The sequence below is a fragment of the Melanotaenia boesemani genome, chromosome 2 (genome assembly GCF_017639745.1).
Source record: "Melanotaenia boesemani isolate fMelBoe1 chromosome 2, fMelBoe1.pri, whole genome shotgun sequence".
Classification (NCBI taxonomy): domain Eukaryota; kingdom Metazoa; phylum Chordata; class Actinopteri; order Atheriniformes; family Melanotaeniidae; genus Melanotaenia; species Melanotaenia boesemani.
In genome coordinates, this window is record NC_055683.1 from 40,430,345 (window position 1) to 40,451,221 (window position 20,877).

Consider the following 20,877-nt stretch of genomic DNA (forward strand, 5'->3'; position numbering starts at 1 on the left):
AAAAATAAATAAAGTTCTGAGAAAAAAGTCAGAATTCTAACTTTAATCTCAGATTTCTAATACTCTTCCATACTTTTCTTTAACAAAAGCAGAAATGAAGGCTTTTATGAAGATAAACGACCAACATACAGCCAGTCATCAGGGTTAAATGAGGTCTGAACGATAAACAAGCTGAATGTTTCACTTCTCTTCTTCTGTGGTGGTGAATAAGCTTCAGGTTTAGGAAAAAGTCTGAAAAGTTCAGCTTCTGTGTTTAATGCAGATCCAAACACAATCTACACAAATTCCAGACTTTCCAGGACTCCTTCCAGGATTTTCCAGCCTTCTGTCCATCAATCAGACTGAAACTCAGACTTTTCTCAGCTATTTATTTTCAGTACTCAGCAGTAAGGTTATAGTATATGGACAAGTTTTCTGTTAAGAAATGAATTATCAAAACATAGTTTATAAAAGTGTATAGTAAGCATTACATATATATATGAATGGAAACAGAACGTTAGAGCTTCAAATAAAAAGGGTTATAGTTGCTCCAAACCTTCTTCTTCTTCTCTAATCTACTTGAAATGCAGGCAGGAAGTGTCCAAACAAACGGAGGTGGAGGAAGAAGACGGCGAATGTACAGTTAATATTTCTGTGTTCTAGATCACACGGACTCCTACAGCACTTAACGGTCACTGCACAGCTTTCACTTTTTTACTTTTTCTTTTTTAAACTAGCACCGGTGCTCCTGAACACGCTGACAGACACACAGAGGCTTCCAACAACCTCGTTAAATAATCCCAAGGAAAGAAACACCAATAAATACGACAGGTGGAAGGAGCCGAGTGCGCCCCGGCGTCCCTTTAACTCGGCCAGGAGATAAATATGGAAGAAGAGAGGGATGATGGGAAGGCTCGGCACGACGTCACGCAGTGAAGAAGGCAGAAGAAGACATCCCGCGTGGTTGGGTCCTCGTGGAGTCTGGATCAGTCCGTCAGCTCCAGGGGGGGCGGTTCACATCGACACAGCTCTAAACTCACACAGCCTACACACTACCGCTGTCCAGTACACGTTAATAATATCATCATCATCAGATAAATAAATGTGTTACTACGTCTTCTGTCCTCTTAGAAAACTGCATTACAACAATTACAATACACAGAGGCTCCACCCCCACAGTGCTCACCTGTGTGGGTTCGGATCAGGTCCATCAGATGTTCCCCGGCTCACACACCTGGACTCGGTCGCTTCGTGTCGCACAGCAGACGGTTTCCCATCAGCTCAATGTGCGTTTCTGTTTTATGGTTTTCTGTCAACACTCACAGTGAAACGTTCTGATTGGCCCATCAGGCAACAGTGAAATGTTCTGATTGGCCCATCAGGCCACAGTGAAACGTTCTGATTGGCCCATCAGGCAACAGTGAAATGTTCTGATTGGCCCATCAGGCCACAGTGAAACGTTCTGATTGGCCCATCAGGCCACAGTTCTGATTGGCCCATCAGGCCAAAGTAAAATGTTCTGATTGGACCAGGAGAGTTTCTGAGGTCTGACTAAGCTAACGGTTCATTATAGTCTGTTAACACATCAAGAAAACCTAAACTAACGAACCATCGCTGCTCGTATCCATCGATCCAGATGTTACACGATCAGCCGTGACGGATCACACGACCGGTCATGTGATCAATTAATTGATCGGTCATGTTATGAGCCAAGTGATCGGTTAATTGATCGACAGAGCCTGAAATTCATTTTTTATAACCCCCCCCCCCCCCCCCTTCACATGGGGGGGTTCCTCTTCTTCCTTTTAGTTTTAGGCTCTGATGCAAACCTTTGCTGCACTTATAGCACATCGCTGTATGCAGGAATTTCCCAAACTGTAAGAGCTGGGTTTGCAGAAATGGATCCCATTTTGGTGATTCCTGCGGTGAACTTCAGGCCCTGGTGATCGGTCATGTGACCAGTCACATGATCAACACGTTCTTTTTGTCTGTACTAACAGATGAAACACTGGTAAATGCTGCAGGAAAAACCTGAAACATCAGAGCCAATCTGTCAGCTCCGTTTGTGGAAACCTCGGGTAACGGGTCAGAGTTCTCAGCGTGCTGGTGTCAGGATAATTCAGATCTTCTGAAATGGGTCAGTTTACAGGACCCGGTGAAATCGGGACACTTTAACCATGGCGGTCTGTAACGGACTGTTCGTACCAGGTCCAGGTGTGTGAGCACCATGTCAGGAACACCCTCACATTTAAAGCAGCTCCTCAGTCTCAGTCCTCAGAGTTCCCAGAAGTCTTTGCTGCTCCAGAAAGAGAACGTAAAAAAGGGGAGCACCGCTCTCATCACATGACCCACAACTGCTGACGAAGGCCACCAGAACGTTTCATCCACACACACCAAAGAGCAACTCCATGTGAACCCTTAAACCCCCAACAGTCTCCACCAGGACCCAAGTGTCTCTCAGAACTAGTCCAGGTCCGGCTCAGGGGGCGGGGCCACAGTCAGAGGAGGCAGCATGCAGCAGAGGGGAGGCTGCAGCCGGTCGTATATATGTGTGAGGAAGAGGAAGGTTGGGCTACGTTTTGGCATCTAACCCCTCCTCAGCCTAAATGAAGGGCCCCCCAGGCATGCCCAGGTAGTTGGGAACAGCCACGGGCTGCGGGGGGGCGGAGCTGCTCCAGTGGACCTTCATGTGGTGCCTCAGGTTGGACTTGGAGGAGAAGCGCTTGTCGCACTGCTGGCAGGAGAACGGCTTCTCCTTGGTGTGGATCCGCCGGTGGCAGATCAGTTGCGTAGAAACCCGGAACGACTTCCCGCAGTCGGGACACTGGTAGCGTTTTGGCTCGGTGTGGATCCGCCGGTGGTTCTTCAGGGACATCAGGTTGGGGAACTCCTTCTGGCAGGAGGAGCAGAAGTACGTCCCGGTCTTGTGGCTGTTCTTGTGGTTGAGCAGGGAGCTGGCATGCCGGTAGGACCGCCCACACTGGTCGCACACATGGGGCTTGGCAACCTCACCGTCGCCTTCCCGGGCACGGGCCTTGGCCAAGCTACTGGGGTGAAGTCCTTGTTCCTGCATGAGTGTGAGGTCCAGGCCAGACCCCCAGCCCAGCTCCTGGGAGCCCCCCGGGCGCGGCTGCTGGGGTCTGGGCTGGCGGGGCTGCGGCGCCTGGCCATGGGTGATCTCCATGTGGAGCCTGAAGCTGGCCTGGGTGGGGAAGGCCCGCTGGCAGGACCGGCAGGTCAGCTCCCGCTGCTTCTGGTGGACACGGCGGTGGTTGTAGAGCTGCGAAGACACTCGGAAGGCTTTCCCGCAGTCGTGGCAGCGGTGGCGCCGCGTCTCGGAGTGGATGCGGCGGTGGTTCTTCAGGGCGAGCAGGTTGGAGTAGGTCTTGAGGCACACGGCGCAGTGGTAGATGCCAACGGTGTGGGTGTTCTTGTGGTTGAGGAGGGAACTGGCGTGGCGGTAGGACCGGCCGCACTGATCACATCTGTGCAGAGACAAACAGGGAGGGGGGGCAGATTAGCGACGGAAGGTGGAGGTGCAACATTTAGCTCGCTCATGTTAAACATACAGGTATATGATCTGAAATCCGGCTCAGAGCTTCTAAAAGCTGTGTACCATTTATCGTTGCTACACAGGTCACTGAGGGGGGAGTTCTGGGTGGGTGGGTGGGTGAGGGAGGGGGGACATGGACAAACAGCTGTGAGGAAGGTGGGAGGTATCTGCTGCTTCCTGCACTGCACAACTCACCAGCGTCCACCTCCTAACGTCTAAAAGCTGAAGGAATCCTGAGGCGAGTCTGCAGTGCAGCTAGCTGCAAATCCTCCTTATCTTCCCGGTCACGCTTCTACTCGCTAACTGACCATGAGAACAAAGACAAAGCCCCGTTTCCACCAAGGAGTCTGCATTCTGATCGGTTACGTTTCCACAGCAACCGCACCCTTACTTGGTTGGCGGGAGCCAGCCAGAAAGCGATAGATGTGTTAGCTACATAACAGCATTACAGCTTCCTGTCTGTACATAAATAGGGTCCATTTCAAACATCACGCCCCTCATACTCCCATGAGTCCTTTACGTTAGCATGGCTATTAGCCAGTACATCCGCAGAGTCCTGACGTCGTTTTCAGACAATAACAACCACGGTGACAGTGGAGGAGATCGTAATCATGGTCTGTGCAACCAGTTAACTTATAGCAGCGTCTTCTTTGTTCCTTTCACTAGCTGCATATCAGCTTCACTGCTCAACACTGCCACCACACGCTTACGGGGGTATTGTTTCGTTTGCTGCATCAATCTTTAGGTTTGAGTTGTTTTCCAACAGACTGTTGTCAAAATCTGCCCAAAGACTTGTTCATTTTAGTCAGGTGTGATGAAGTAGGAAACATCTAAAACCTGCAGAACAGCGGCCCTCCAGGACCAGAGACTGACATCCTTGGCATAGAATCTAAATGGGCGTTTAGCGGTGCCACACCTTCCTAGGATTACAAGGAAGAAAAACGCGACCCAGAAACAAAGAGGGAGAATAGTGGACATCGAACAGTCTGTTTCCTTTTTGGCATGTTCTTTTTGTAGAGTCACACAGGAAGGGACGATTCTCTCAACTAATCAACGGATTGCAGGGTTGGATGGCTAAGACTGGGTCCCAAACACCAGGGTCTCCAGAAGTAGGACGGTTCGTATGTTCTGGTACCCTTCCCGTATTCTGACTGTGGAAACAAAAGAATGCACCCTGAGTGGGACCGGTTGGTGGAAATGGTGCTGAACAGACCACAGCAGGTGGAGAACAGAAGGAAAACAACAACATCAACAGAATTCTGCGTCAGAGAAGAAAACAGCATGAACAAACATGACATGGTTGAAGGCAGCCTACAAACTACAGTGTGTGAGATATGCTAACTGAAAGCAAACGGGGGTGACTTATCTGGTCTCTCCACTAATTCAATCTGTCCAAACTTCAGAAAAATCCGAATTCCGGCACGCGTATGGTCCCAAGGAAGCCGGATTGGAGATCATATACCTGTAATAGACATGTAGAGACCTAAATTTATCTTCACTATTTGTTTGTTGAACTTCGAAGAATCACAAACAACTGACGAGAACTCACGTGTACCGACACTCTTCTCCCTCTCCCGTGGGTGCAGTGGCCTTCCTCCTGACTTCCATGCCTACCTGGTTGTCCCCGCAGCGGTGCCGAGCCAGACCGGACCTCCCCTGGAAGCTCTTCCCACAGGTGGGGCAGCCGAAGGGGGTGGCGCCCTCCTCGTGCACCTTCTGGTGGTTTCGGAGGAACCGGGCCAGCCGGAAGGCTTTCCCACAGGTGTGGCAGATGTGCTTCTTGCGCTGCGTGTGGATGCGCATGTGGTTGCGCAGCGCCATGTAGTTGGTGTAGGGCTTGTCGCAGAAGTTGCAGCGGAAGTTTCCGGTCTTGTGCGTATGCTTGTGGTTGAGCAGGGAGCTGGCGTGTTTGTAGGTGCAGCTGCAGAGGTCGCAGGCATACGGCCGCTCATCCGAGTCCATGTCCACTGAGTTCCTCTCCATGCTGACGCTGGTGGAGCTAGTGGTGGAGGACGACGAAGGCAGGTGCTGCGCCGGGCAGTTGTGAGCCGCCAACTCGTCGGCCGTGGCGAAGCCTTCGCAGCAGCCGTCGCACTCAAAATCCATCTGGGCCCCGGGGCCCTGTGGGCCCTTGCACAGGCCAGCTGTAGTGTGGGTGGCGAGCTGCCGCTGGGTCCGGAAGCCTTTGCCGCATTCCTGGCAGTTGTGCTTCTTCTGGGCGAAGTGCAGGCGGAGGTGGTTCTTCATGGCCAGCCGGTTGGGGTAGGTGGAGTTGCAGACGTTACAGTGGTACTCCCCGATCTTGTGGAGGTTTTTGTGGTTGGCCAGGCTGCCAGCGTGCCGGTACGTCTTCCCGCATTCCTCGCAGGCGAAAGGCCGCCGGCCGCTTTCTGCCGGGTCAAACTTTTGGGGCCTGGAGGTGCCAGCCGAGGAGTAGGGCTTTTTGAAGCCTTGATGGCTGTACTTGACCCCCATCACCTGGCCCTTCGAAGACTCCCCTCTCATAGTCTGCATCTGAGATGGGCCCGGCTGCTGGAAACGGGAACCGTTGGGGCCGGTCCGGACCAGGCCTTTGGCCCGGTGCTCCTCATGCAGACGGAGGTGGTTGATCAGCTGCTTCTGGATCTTGAAGGCTTTGCCACATTCCTCACACTTGTGTCTGCAGGAGGAACAGAAGTGAAGGAGACAAACAGGAAGTTAACAAATTTCAGTGGATCATGTGACCCTCGCAGGCCAAAGTTGTCCTGGTTTGGAGTTACCGGTCGCGGAAAGTCTGGATGGTTCATAGACAGGAAGCCTCTCATCAAACACAGCTGACGGATCTGTACGCTGACCCGTCGTCATATGACACGGGCAGCTCCTCCTCCGTTTTGTTACCATGGTGACGTATCTGCTCACTGGTTATCTGATTAGCAGAGTCCAGACACCCGAAGAGACATGAGCCCTGTCCACATGTACGGCTCCAGCAGATTTTTATCTACGTTTGCGCCTTTCATCCTCATCCAAACTCTTCGGTCGACATGCAGACGTCAAACTATAAACCAGCTTTTAAATTGCGTTGATAAACCAGACTTGGGCCGATACGGATACTAGCATCTGAAATACTCGCCGATCCTGACGCGGGTCACGCCTACTGTGTACTGCTCAGGGCAGATCGAGGCAGTGATTTTCAGGAAAATCCCGTATAAAAGAGAGAATTAGTTTAACTTCAGCAGAACAAGCACAGATTTCAATCAGGGTTGGTACAGTCTTGGTTTCGGGTTATTTCGGGTTTACATCGCTAGTGTGGGGCTCTGTCGTTAGCACCATCTCTCTACAACCAGTCGAGGCCATGAGTTAAATACATCTGATACCATGGAAATGGGATCAGGATTCCTTTCCCTGCCCAACACCACCACACAGACACGGGAAGCGACTGTTTTTGGTTGGTAAGCAGAGAAGCATCTACACGAGTCACTGCTAACATTTAGCATTAGCGTTATGTCTGCATTTTGCTGTTACTACTCACTAGCAGAACAGCGACCTGCCTCGTATGCAGGGCTGAAGCTTCCAGAGGCGGGACCAGTGCTGCCAGATTTACCACATGGGTGGTTTACAGCATGGGAATCCGTATCAGCAGATACCTAAACCCCAGGAATCGGAACTGAACTGAAAAAATGGTATTGGAAAATTCCTAAGTGAAACCAGAGTCATGATAAAACTGTATGTTACCGTCTCGTTTGGAGCTAGAAGAAACAGTAAAAACGAGTGAGGGCGCCGTTAACCTTTCCGAGAGCGACTCCCGACACGGCTCAAGCAAGTCCCACTTGGGATAGACTATAAAGTTTTTTCCTTCTTTCTTTTCTTTTTTCTTTTCTTTTTAGGAGGAAGAAGAAAAATCCTAGAAGACCCCTAACAACCCCACACCACCACAGCCTATCCCAGGTGTCGTCAGGTTCTGGGAGCCTTTTTCCCCATGCTCCTCACATGTGGAACAAATTCCCAGTAACCTGCAGGTCTACTGACTCAGCAGTTTTACATCAGGGTTAAAACTTTTCTATTTGTTGCCTTTTATCCGAGCAGCTGTCAATTCCCCACACTGGAACGTTACTTCTGGCTTTTATCTGGTTTATTTTAGCTTTTTTCTGTTTTTATTTAATTCCTTTTACTTGTTTTAAAGTTGGTTTTTAATGTGCTTGTTACTGCTTCCTGCAGCCGCTGTGATGCTGCGAATGTAAAGCACTTTGGCTTGTCTTCTACGTGAAATGTGACGTACAGATAAACCTGCCTTTATCTGCCTGGTGTGGTGTATGATTACATTTCCTCATGGACACACAACCAGCCACCTTGTTGAATCTGTCGCATCAGTGGAAAAGCAGATGTTAGAACTTTACGCATTAACCACGCCCACTGCAGATTTCTAACCAATCACACAATTATTCACGAAGGTCAAAAAGTTCAGCCCGGATGACGTGTTGAGAAGAAGCTGCAAGAACTCCCAAACCAGGAAGTTTCTCGCCACCTCGAGATTAGGAATGAATTCTCCGTTCTAGTGGAACACATATCTGCCTTAAGGGTTAGGCTAACCACACGAGTACGTCCCACCAATCAGAGCTCTTCAGCACCCCAAGGATTCAGGGGATTCTGGGAAGTCCTACTCCTCTACTCTGTTACTCCTCTACTCTGTACTTTTTAGGGGAGGTTTTTTGTTTTATTCCTGTAATGTTGGTGAAAATGCACAGAGGTTTTATAAAACTGTGAGTAAATGAAAAAAGTTCCTGCAGTGGAAATTGCAGAGTAGTTGATCTCTGAGACAGGAGTAGAAGCACATAAAAAGGCGGACATGAGCGTACCTCTTCAGGTCGAAGTGGGTCCTTTGGTGGTTCTTCAGGGCCAGCAGGTTGTAGTAGCGCTTCTGGCACACCAGGCAGCGGAACACGCCGGTTTTGTGGGACTTCTTGTGGTTGAGAAGTGAGCAGGGGTGTCGGTATCCCCTTCCACACTGGTCGCACTTGTGGGGTTTGTCGCTTTGATCAATCAGCGGCCTGCGCCCATCGGCTCCGACGTCACGGCTTCCTCCAGCCACACCACCACCGTCCCCACCCGACATGCCTTTGGCTCCATTCAGACCTGGCTTGTTCATGGAGCTGGACTGATTTTTTCCAGGGCACAAATGGGTGATCAGATGGTGGCGGTCCGCAAAAAACATGCCGCAGTCTACACAGATGTGGTTGCGGCCGTCCATCTTGCTGCCGTTGGCCGAGCTACTGGCGATACCTTGCTGCTGGCTGTCCTGCCTCTGGGGGCCGTGGATTAACTGGTGATTCAGGAGGTCCTGCTTCCTGGAGAAGCTCTGGCCGCATGTTGAGCAGATCATCCTCCAGTCCTGGTCCAGGTTGGAAGGTCCTGGTCCTGTTGGGTTATTGGCGTGGCTGCGCAGGTGGCTCCTGAGGGCTCTGAGGCTTGCGTAGTGGTTGCCGCACACCGAGCACTGATACACCTCCCCATCGTCATCATCCTCCTTGTCGTTGCTCCCCATCCTCTTCCCTCCGCTCTGGGAGAACTGTCTCTGGCTGCTGCCTTCTTTCATGCTGTTGGAGCTTCCGGATGGCAGCGAGGTCCCACCGGAGCCGTGGTAGGACATGTTCCCCATGAAGCCGTTGGACATGTTACCCTGCTGCTGTGGCGGCTGCTGCTGGCCGCGGCGAGGACACATGTGGGACTTAATGCCCGAAACGTCGCCGTACATCTCGCCGCAGTCGGCACATACGTGTCTGTCGGCTTGCCGGTGAGCCGAGCTGCTCTGGGACAGCGAGCTGCCGTCAAAACGATCGTGAAACTCCAGAGAGTCCAGCCCGCTGCTGTGGCCGCCGTCCGGCACAAGGTGGGTGGCGTCCCCGAGGTTTCCTAGTAGTGAGATTGGAGTGGTGGCGCCGCTGCCCTCCTGGACGTAGCTCTGCTGGGAGTCCAGCGTGAGCGGTTCTGGGGACAGCCAGTCGCTGCTGTCGCTGTTGATTGGCTGGTTGGTGGGACGGCCCTTGTGGCTCCGCAGGTGGCTGTGCAGGGCCGCCAGGTGAGGGTACTGCTTACAACAGATGGTGCACTGGTAGTGGCCGGTCTGATGGCAGCGTTTGTGGTTGACCAGACTTCCTGCATGTCGGTAACTTTTACCGCACTCCCCACACTTGAAGCGCCGCTCTTCATCATCCGGAGAGTTGGCCTGAGGCACGCGGCCTCCGGAGGGCGACGCCACCGAGCCCTGCGAGCCAGAACTGAGAGTGTCCGAGTTCAGGATGGAGCTGTCCTGACTGTGGGATGGCGGGTGGGGATCGTGGGTGAGATAGTGGACTTTCAAAGTCTCCAGGTCCGGGTGGCCTGCCCCACAGTATGCACATGTGTAGATGGGGTTATTTACCGGAGGGCCCATTATAGGGTCATAAGGGCCTCTTTTGTCAGAGGGGAGAGGTGGTAAGGGCAGAGGGTCTCCCAGGGCTGGGGTGTACGCCGGGGACCGGACGGCACTCAGGTTGTGAGGCATGATGCCAGGGAAGCTGCGCGGCAGTCCGAGGGAAGGCGAGGCCGTGTTGTGCAGCAGAATGTGCTCCTGAAAGTCGGCCTTGTTTGGCAGCGCGATCTGGCACAGGTGGCAGAAACACGAGGTGGCGTCATCGCTCTGGGATGACTGCGAGCCGGCGCCGCGCTCCGAGTCATGGAGGCTGCTGCTGCTACTACTGCTGCTCACCATGGAGGCCCCCGGCGTCTTGAACTTCGAATGAGTTCTCTCGTGGCTGTTTAGGGCAGCCAGGTTGCTGAACTGTTTGAAACACACAGAACACTTAAAAGTTCCTTGTTGGTGACACTTCTTGTGGTTCACCAGACTCCCGTGATGTCGGTAAGTCCTGTCGCACTGGTCACACTTGAACGGCCTATCCCAGGCGTCGTCAGATTCTGGGGAGCCTTTTTTCCCGTGGTCGTCTGTCTCGTGGCCTTGCAGGACACTATGTCCCATACCACTATTGTTCAAATGGGAGCGTCCAAACCCGTCCGAGAGGTCCTGGGCGAGGCCGTAGTCCCTCTCCTCCTGCCCGGGCTCCTCGGGCACCTCCTCGCTCTCCTCCTCTGCGTGGGCGCTGCTTGGGGACAGAGTATGAATCCGGAGGTGGTTCTTCAAAGCCACCGCGTTGGGCAGCGTACGTGTGCAAACCGGACACTGGAAGGATCCGACTTCGTGGGACTTCTTGTGATTGGCGAGGCTAGCTGCGTGCTTGTAAATCCTTCCACACTGTTCACACTCGAAACGGCCGTTCTCTTCCTGCTGATAATGTGCTTTCATATGCTCTAGAAGACTTGGTGTACTCGGGCAGACCATATCACATTCTTTACAGGGGAAACCCTTGGCTCGACTCATATCATGCATTGCCATAGTACTCTACAGCAAGGCAGTTGGAGGGAATCACGGTTCACAACACAGCAATGAACAGTGATGTCAGGGGAGGGGGGAGGAAACTGTGATGGTTAGTTGAGGGTGTCACCCATTCTTCCTGCCAGCCAAGGTCCAGCCAATCAGGGCCCGCCTAAGGAGGTGGCGGGCCTGTTGGAGGGTGGGGTCACGCCAGCCAATGAGGTCTTACTGTGGAAACAAGAAAAAGAAGAAGGAGAGAATTACTGACAAAGTTTAAACCCTTGAGTCGGCCTACCGTGGTTTCATCATTTCTGAGGTTTTTACTGGCCGGACTGAAAACTGAATGTAAACTCTTGAAGCCGACGTTTCACATACACACACCTCACTAGCATGTTTACATGAGTATGTTTCTCCAATCAGGTCCAGATCAAGTTCTGATCGTGATGAGTTTACAAGCATCATGGCTGCTTTTCATTCTAACACGCCTTTTCAGAAACAGCAGAAGAAGAAATGCTGATTCCTTGTGTAAACAAACACGCTACGCTTCTCCTCCTCCACCCTTTTAAGGTCCTTTCAGATCTAAAACAACGTGTCTGCATCCCGAACGGACCGGTTCGGTTTCTGTCCACCACGTCTTCCACCAGACGCCATGTTTTGTTTTTTTAAATTAACTTTATTGAGTGAAACAAAGAGTGTGAAATCCCGCGTAGACCTACTGCTGATGTAAGAGACATGGGATCGATCGCAATTCAACTTTGACCCGATCGAGTCTGATTAGATCAGAATTTTCCGATTGGAATGTTTACATGAAGCATTACATTACATTACAGGTTTGTAATCTGAATACTGGTATCCATGGAAACATGACTGATGTTCAGATTGGTACCTGGATTCAGGACTTATATAGTCTCCTGTGCCAGGACTGTATGCACCGCTGGGTGGGCATGGTCTGAATTTTTACCTTTATCACGGTAAGGTGGCGGCTCAGGGAGGAGGTGGCGACTTAGGGAGGAGGTGGGGGATCAGGGAGGAGGTGGCGACTTAGGGAGGAGGTGGGGGATCAGGGAGGAGGTGGGGGATCAGGAAGGAGGTGGCGGCTCAGGGAGGAGGCACACTAATGTGACCCACCCCGATGACTGACTCCACCGAGCACCACGACACGTACGCCCCCTCATCGACATTTATAAAATATATTAAACTCATTTTATTTGTTAAGCTTTAAAAAACCAGAATGTTGCATTTACATCAGAGAAGACATTTTTTTATTTATTCTAAAAATAAAACAGCAAAGGTTTCCTCCAGGTGTGGTATTACTCCAGCTTCTCTTACTCTGTTTACCAGTAATCAGATTACTTCCTACAGGATGTGGCAGATTAAACCGGGTCAGCTTTAACAGGCTGATCTGGACAGCCGATCATCTCGTTACAAACTCCAGGATTTACACACCCTCCTCACAAACAAGGACTTCCAATGACCCAAGGTTTCCCATCCAACCATGGATCAGAACCTGGAGGGGCTGAACACCTGAGCCAGACCATCATCATCATCGTCATCCTGGTTTAAGTTCTGCTGCAGCCAACCCAACATCCACCGAGACACCAAATCTTCCTCAGAACAACTCAAACATCCACCAGTTAAAACTCTAAAACGTGATGAAGTGATGATTAAAGATGAAAGCATGGTGAGCTTCCTCTCCTCATATTTATTTCCACTAATTAAAAGTCCCGTAAGCAGGAACAGGAGCAAGGCTAGAAGCCGTTTCCCAGACCAGGTAGCAGGATTAGCGCTGCCCTGGCGCCGGTGAGGGTGGCGGGTGGAGTTGGGCATTGGGGTGAATGTACAGTGAATGTTCTGCGTGTGGTCGGCTACGGCGTAGCGGCGTCTACGTGTGGTCGGCTACATCGTAGCGCCGTCTTCGCACAGTCAGCTACGGCGTAGCGGCTACGGCGTAGCGGCTTCTGCGTGCGGACGGTCAGGGCATAGCGGCTTTTGCGTGCTGTCGGCTACATCGTAGCGGCGTCTTCGCACAGTCAGCTAAGGCGTAGCAGCTTCTGCGTGCGGACGGTCAGGGCGTAGCGGCTTCTGCGTGTGGTCGGCTACGGCGTAGCAGCTTCTGCGTGCGGACGGTCAGGGCGTAGCGGCTTCTGCGTGTGGTCGGCTACGGCGTAGCAGTCTACTGCGTGCGGACGGTCAGGGCGTAGCGGCTTTTGCGTGCTGTCGGCTACATCGTAGCGGCGTCTTCGCACAGTCAGCTAAGGCGTAGCAGCTTCTGCGTGCGGACGGTCAGGGTGTAGCGGCTTCTGCGTGTGGTCGGCTACGGCGTAGCAGCTTCTGCGTGCGGACGGTCAGGGCGTAGCGGCTTTTGCGTGCTGTCGGCTACATCGTAGCGGCGTCTTCGCACAGTCAGCTAAGGCGTAGCAGCTTCTGCGTGCGGACGGTCAGGGCGTAGCGGTGTCTGCGTGTGGTCGGCTACATCATAGCGGCGTCTTCGCGCAGTCACCTACGGCGTAGCAGCTTCTGCGTGTGGTCGGCTACGGCGTAGCAGCTTCTGCGTGCGGACGGTCTGGGCGTAGCGGTGTCTGTGTGTGGTCGGCTACTGCGTAGCGGCTTCTGTGTGCGGTCGGCTACATCGTAGCGGCGTCTGCGTACAGACGGTCAGGGCGTAGCTGACGCTGGTGAGTTTGCTCTCGCACTCGAGGGTAAGAGGAACACGTCGTTTTGATGTTGTGTTGCAGTTTCTCCTCCTAACCTGAAGGTGGCAGCAGGGGTGGTATCGGCCGGTAAACTCACCAGGTCGGAGGTCTTTTGATGGTTTACTTCAGTTCGGTGGTATTTCCTGTTTTAAAACAACAATAGTGTCCAGTATATTTCAGTGTCTTTATTAGCTTGTGGAAGAAATAATTCGATCAGCCTCTCATCAACTCGATTCACTGGTTATTGTTTTTAAAAATGGTGGTTACCACACAAATTCAGCAAGAAGATCCAAATATCCAGCAACACGTGATCCCAAACTGACCAATCACAACCGTCTGCGTAGCAGGGATGGACGTCAGGTCTGGAAGAGGTGCACGTCGAGCCTCTGCGAAGCTACGCAGCACCCATGGTGGTGAGGTAGACGTCGTGCGACCATAAATCCGCCTTTAGCTTAATATTTTATAAAATCTAGAACAGTGGCTCCCAACCGGTTTTCCTTGGGGACCCCCTGCCCCACCCCGGGCTGAAACCATGCTGGTTTCATGCTTTCAAAAGTCTGATTCACACCATAAATACTGTATTCTGGCCGAGTCCTTTCCTTCCATCAAGCCAAAGTTAAATGAACAACATATGGCCCCCATTAGAACTTTTCTAGGCCCGCCCCTGCACATCTGAAGCATAAATCCTTTCTACCCCCTGTGTCTAGGGAAGAGTCCTGACAAAAAATGTACTTTGGGGTAAATCTGTGCCGGTGTGGACCATGGACCTCTGCTTTCCTCCTTATCTGCTGTACCATGAACACAACCAGAGCAACTGAAAGCCGATCGGCTGATCACAGACAGCTGGAAACTCAGATACTCATACTCAGATCCCTCCACAGAGCCGCCCCCCGCTGTCATGACAGAAATGACAGACTTGTCATGCCGCACATGCTTTCACAGTTAAATTAGTTAGCGCTGTTAACGCATTATTTTTGACAGCCTTCATTTTTTATTTCAAAATGGCAGTCTGGGGGCGAAGTCGGTGGTGCTGCGCCACTCGTTGGTCTATGTGTGGGAAACTCTGGAAAAGTAACTGGTATAACCAGAAACACCTGAAGGATCATTCCACAACTAATCAGGTTAACTGGCAGCTGCAGGGCGGCGTGTCCTGCAGACTAAAGAGGAGAGGGAGCATCCAGCTTGTTATCAGTGGACAGGTGAAAAGCTGCATCTCTGATGGGATGGGGCTGCATTAGTGTCTATGGCGTGGGCAGCTTCCACATCTGTGAAGCTCCATCAATGCTGAAAAGTACATGGAGGCTTTAGAGCAACATCTGCTCCCATCCAGACAACGTCTCTTTCAGGGAAGACCTTGCAGGTTTCAGCAAGACGATGCTGAACCACATCCTGCATCCATCACAGCAGCATGGCTTCACAGGAGAAGAGTCCGGCTGCTGAACTGGCCTGCCTGCAGTCCAGACCTTTCACCAGTACACAACATCTGGAGCATCATGGAAGCAGAAATCCAGCAACCAAGGTCCAGGACTGTAGAGCAGCTAGAATCCTGCATCAGACCAGAATGGGACAACATTCCTCTCCTAAAACTCCAGCAACTGGTCTCCTCACTTCCCAGATGTTTCCAGACATGTTAGAAGAAGAGATGCTACACCATGCTGAACACCACCCTGGAACTACTTTTTACACCATGCTGAACACCACCCTGGAACTACTTTTTACACCATGCTGAACACCACCCTGGAACTACTTTTTACACTATGCTGAACATCACCCTGGAACTACTTTTTACACCATGCTGAACACCACCCTGGAACTACTTTTTACACCGTGCTGAACATCACCCTGGAACTACTTTTTACACCGTGCTGAACACCACCCTGGAACTACTTTTTACACCATGCTGAACATCACCCTGGAACTACTTTTTACACCATGCTGAACACCACCCTGGAACTACTTTTTACACCGTGCTGAACACCACCCTGGAACTACTTTTACACCGTGCCGAACGTCACCCTGGAACCAGTCTGTAGCAACCAAAGCTTTAATCCCAGTATAAACCAGTCTGTACCAGTTTTTAATCCCAGTATAAACCAGTCTGTAGCAGCTTTTAATCCCAGTATAAACCAGTCTGTAACAGCTTTTAATCCCAGTATAAACCAGTCTGTAGCAGCTTTTAATCCCAGTATAAACCAGTCTGTAGCAGCTTTTAATCCCAGTATAAACCAGTCTGTAGCAGTTTTTAATCCCAGTATAAACCAGTCTGTAACAGCTTTTAATCCCAGTATAAACCAGTCTGTAGCAGCTTTTAATCCCAGTATAAACCAGTCTGTAGCAGCTTTTAATCCCAGTATAAACCAGTCTGTAGCAGCTTTTACTCCCAGTATAAACCAGTCTGTAACAGCTTTTAATTCCAGTATAAACCAGTCTGTAGCAGCTTTTAATCCCAGTATAAACCAGTCTGTAGCTGCTTTTAATCCCAGTATAAACCAGTCTGTAGCAGCTTTTAATCCCAGTATAAACCAGTCTGTAGCAGCTTTTAATCCCAGTATAAACCAGTCTGTAGAAGTTTATAATCCCAGTATAAACCAGTCTGTAACAGTTTATAATCCCAGTATTAACCAGTCTGTAACAGCATATAATCCCAGTATAAACCAGTCTGTAGCAGCTTTTAATCCCAGTATAAACCAGTGTGTAGCAGCTTTTAATCCCAGTATAAACCAGTCTGTAGCAGCTTTAATCCCAGTATAAACCAGTCTGAAGCAGCTTTTAATCCCAGTATAAACCACTGTGTAGCAGCTTTTAATCCCAGTATAAACCAGTCTGTAGCAGCTTTAATCCCAGTATAAACCAGTCTGAAGCAGCTGTTAATCCCAGTATAAACCAGTCTGTAGCAGCTTTTAATCCCAGTATAAACCAGTCTGTAGCTGCTTTTAATCCCAGTATAAACCAGTCTGTAGCAGCTTTTAATCCCAGTATAAACCAGTCTGTAACAGCTTTTAATCCCAGTATAAACCAGTCTGTAACAGCTTTTAATCCCAGTATAAACCAGTCTGTAGCAGCTTTAATCCCAGTATAAACCAGTCTGAAGCAGTAGCAGCTTCATAAAAACGAGTCATATTTGTGGAAGCTAGTCCGATTCATGGAAACGAGTCATGTACGTGGAAGCTAGTCCGATTCATGGAAACAAGTCGTAACCGTGGAAGCTAGTCCGATTCATAAAAACGAGTCGTATTTGTGGAAGCTAGTCCGATTCATGGAAACGAGTCATGTACGTGGAAGCTAGTCCGATTCATGGAAACAAGTTGTAGCTTTTAATCCCAGTATAAACCAGTCTGTAGCAGCTTTTAATCCCAGTATAAACCAGTCTGTAACAGCTTTTAATCCCAGTATAAACCAGTCTGTAGCTGCTTTTAATCCCACTATAAACCAGTCTGTAGCAGCTTTTAATCCCAGTATAAACCGGTCTGTAACAGCTTTTAATCCCAGTATAAACCAGTCTGTAGCAGCTTTTAATCCCAGTATAAACCAGTCTGTAGCAGCTTTAATCCCAGTATAAACCAGTCTGAAGCAGCTGTTAATCCCAGTATAAACCAGTGTGTAGCGGCTTTTAATCCCAGTATAAACCAGTCTGTAGCTGCTTTTAATCCCAGTATAAACCAGTCTGTAGCAGCTTTTAATCCCAGTATAAACCAGTCTGTAACAGCTTTCAATCCCAGTATAAACCAGTCTGTAGCAGCTTTTAATCCCAGTATAAACCAGTCTGTAGCAGCTTTTAATCCCATTATAAGCCAGTCTGTAACAGCTTTTAATCCCAGTATAAACCAGTCTGTAGCAGCTTTTAATCCCAGTATAAACCAGTCTGTAACACCTTTTAATCCCAGTATAAACCAGTCTGTAGCAGCTTTTAATCCCAGTATAAACCAGTTTGTAGCAGCTTTTAATCCCAGTATAAACCAGTCTGTAGCAGCTTTAATCCCAGTATAAACCAGTCTGAAGCAGCTTTTAATCCCAGTATAAACCAGTGTGTAGCAGCTTTTAATCCCAGTATAAACCAGTCTGTAGCAGCTTTTAATCCCAGTATAAACCAGTCTGTAGCAGCTTTTACTCCCAGTATAAACCAGTCTGTAACAGCTTTTAATCCCAGTATAAACCAGTCTGTAGCAGCTTTTACTCCCACTATAAACCAGTCTGTAGCTGCTTTTAATCCCAGTATAAACCAGTCTGTAGCAGCTTTTAATCCCAGTATAAACCAGTCTGTAGCAGCTTTAATCCCAGTATAAACCAGTCTGAAGCAGCTTTTAATCCCAGTATAAACCAGTGTGTAGCAGCTTTTAATCCCAGTATAAACCAGTCTGTAGCAGCTTTTAATCCCAGTATAAACCAGTCTGAAGCAGTAGCAGCTTCATAAAAACGAGTCATATTTGTGGAAGCTAGTCCGATTCATGGAAACGAGTCGTATTCAGGGAAGCTAGTCCGATTCATGGAAACAAGTCATGTACGTGGAAGCTAGTCCGATTCATGGAAACGAGTCGTAACCGTGGAAGCTAGTCCGATTCATAAAAACGAGTCGTATTTGTGGAAGCTAGTCCGATTCATAAAAACGAGTCGTATTCAGGGAAGCTAGTCCAATTCATGGAAACGAGTCATGTACGTGGAAGCTAGTCCGATTCATGGAAACAAGTTGTAGCTTTTAATCCCAGTATAAACCAGTCTGTAGCAGCTTTTAATCCCAGTATAAACCAGTCTGTAGCAGTTTCATAAAAACGAGTCGTATTTGTGGAAGCTAGTCCGATTCATGGAAACGAGTCGTATCCGTAGAAGCTAGTCCAATTCATAAAAACGAGTTGTATTCAGGGAAGCTAGTCCAATTCATGGAAACGAGTCATGTACGTGGAAGCTAGTCCGATTCATGGAAACAAGTCGTACCAGTGGAAGATAGTCCAATTCATAAAAATGAGTCGTAATTGTGGAAGCTAGTCCGATTCATAAAAATGAGTCGTATTCAGGGAAGCTAGTCCGATTCATGGAAACAAGTCGTATCCGTGGAAGTCCGATTCATAAAAACAAGTCGTATCCGTGAAAGCTAGTATGATTCATGGAAACGAGCCATATCCGTGGAAACAATCCAGATTTAAGGAAAATATTTTCATCAAACCGATTCAGATTCATGGAAGAAATCTGAATCACGAAAACAGGTCAGATTCATGTAAACAAGTCCGATTCATGGAAACGAGTCGAAACCATGGAAACGAGTCGGGTCCGTGAAAACGAGTTGGATTCTCTAAAGAGAGTCAGAACCACAAAAGTGAGTCGGATTCATGGATACGAGTCGGATTTGTAACAGTGAGTCAGGTTTATGGAAGCGAGCCGGATTCTTGCTAATGAGTCAGATTGACGGAAAATAGTTGGATTCATGGAATCGGGTGAAATAAGGGAACGAGTGGGCCTGATGTTTCTGATTGGCAGCTTTTCACCAGAAGCCGAGTGTAGACGGAAACCATCGTCCAGCACCAAGCTAAAAGACGTGAAGTTACTGATCAATAAAAATAGTTTTCAGGTAAACTCATTCCTTCTACGTCACACTGAATCAACCAATCAGCATTAATGATCAGGAAAAACATATATCTGCATCTTTTCTTTCGTCTGAAGCAGGTTCCAGTCCAGGCTCAGGACCTTCTGTTTGTATAGTGTCTAATCTGCCTTCCAGACGGGGTGCAGTATTCCTGCAGTCCGTGAAGTGTCCTCGGTGATCCGGATCAGACTGAAGCCGTGAAGCATCTCAAGTCAGATCTGAATCTGAGCTGCAGCCAATCACAACTTTTTCTTCACTTCTTCATGTAAACAAACCCTGCCGGAGCTTTTTACTACATTTCAGCCACAACACGGCCATCGCAGGCCGCGAGCACGCACGAGCAGAGGCACACACGCACGCATGCACTCTCCAACACACACACCTTGTTTTTATTCAACTATTCGGTAGTAAAAGAAGAATGAAATAAAATCCTCAGATTAAAGCAGCGTTCTCCTCCGCGGTGGAGGCGGGCTGGCCGCTCGCGGCCGCCGCGGGGCACCCTGACCTTGGCCCGTCTCCTCTCGGCAGGAATGAGTCGGGACAAAGCGGGGCATCCTCACCGAGGCTCGGCCGACATTTCCTGCCCAAGATTCCCCCACTTTTATCCGGGGTAGCGCCGCTCGAGCCCGGACAGCCAGGGGCCAGAGGAGAGGGCTGGCTGCGAAGCAGTCTCTGTTTTCAGCCGTGTTCCCGACATGATGCCCCCTCCCAGCAGGGCAGGATACCACCTGCAGCCATCAGCCCACTTTCACTGAGACCCCACTAACATCGGAAAATGGCTTTCCAGCAGCAACGAGCCATTTTCTCCAAGCTAACGGAGTCAGCTCGCTCTGCAACCCGAAAACACGCCCCGCAGCGAGGCTCCGGTCAGGTACCGGGCAGAGTCCACCGCCTGAACCGGGATGCTAGACCCCACCGAGGTCTACCGGGAACATTTCAGCCTGGAAACACCGAGCATTAGGCGGAGATCGCAGGCTGGTGCACGGCCGAGCTAACGGCAGCCTTAGCGCCTGGCTAACGGTTAGCAGCCCCCCTTCGCGATGACAGCGAGGGGGGAGGACGGAAGTTCAAAACATCCAAATGAAAAACAAAACACACAAACAGCGCTGCACGCGCACCCCCGCAGCTGCATTATGTTCACACCTAACATATTTTCAGGTGAAATCAGCCTATGCTGCAGCAGCTCTCCGAGGCTAGCATCCCAGCTAGCCCGGAGCTACACAAAGATCTCGACAAACACACCGCGGCCCCCCTTTGATGGAAAACCTCGGTTTTGCTCCGTTTTTCGCCCCACACTTACCCCCCAGTTGGCCTCTGTGCCCACACGGAGGAGTATGCACGGCGTGGAAGCGCGGAATGTGCGCGTTTCACGGCTTGGACATGGTTATTTTCCCTCCTGTTCAACACCGACTTTTGGTTCTTGGCTCTGTCCCCCCACCGCCGCTTCAGCAGCACACTTCCTGCCGCTGCTAGCCGAGCGGAGCGACGCGGCGCGGCGCGGTCACACGCGCGTCATCGGGCGCAGGACAAGACTTCCACGGCGGCAGCGCGACTCCCTGTCTGTCCCCCCTGGTTCACGTGTCAGCCTGTCCGCCGCTACAGAACCGAACCGAGCCAGGCTGAATGACAGTCTGAGGTCACCTGATGAGCCCATTGCGCTCCTGGACGTCCTGGGGGACAGACGGATGTCCACAGC

The 20,877-nt window shown here is 50.3% G+C and overlaps 1 protein-coding gene across 3 annotated transcripts; it reads right to left on the reverse strand.

The window, feature by feature from the left end:
* Positions 1-354: 354 nt before the first annotated feature.
* Positions 355-20,616, reverse strand: si:dkey-89b17.4 (zinc finger protein 646). 3 transcript variants are annotated; one of them, XM_042003291.1, is made up of 5 exons: positions 20,482-20,616; positions 8,365-11,141; positions 5,082-6,191; positions 4,899-4,994; positions 3,334-3,466 (listed from the first exon to the last, which is right to left on the reverse strand). In XM_042003291.1, the coding sequence occupies exons 2-4, from the start codon at positions 10,932-10,934 to the stop codon at positions 4,916-4,918; spliced, it is 3,759 nt and encodes a 1,252-aa protein (XP_041859225.1). In that variant the 5' UTR covers positions 10,935-11,141; positions 20,482-20,616; the 3' UTR covers positions 3,334-3,466; positions 4,899-4,915. The 3 variants fall into 3 exon arrangements, with proteins under 3 accessions (XP_041859210.1, XP_041859217.1, XP_041859225.1); XM_042003276.1 differs by lacking the exon at positions 4,899-4,994 and having other exon boundaries at positions 355-3,464; XM_042003283.1 differs by lacking the exons at positions 4,899-4,994; positions 20,482-20,616 and adding an exon at positions 13,704-13,735 and having other exon boundaries at positions 355-3,464.
* Between the last annotated feature and the right edge of the window lie 261 nt (positions 20,617-20,877).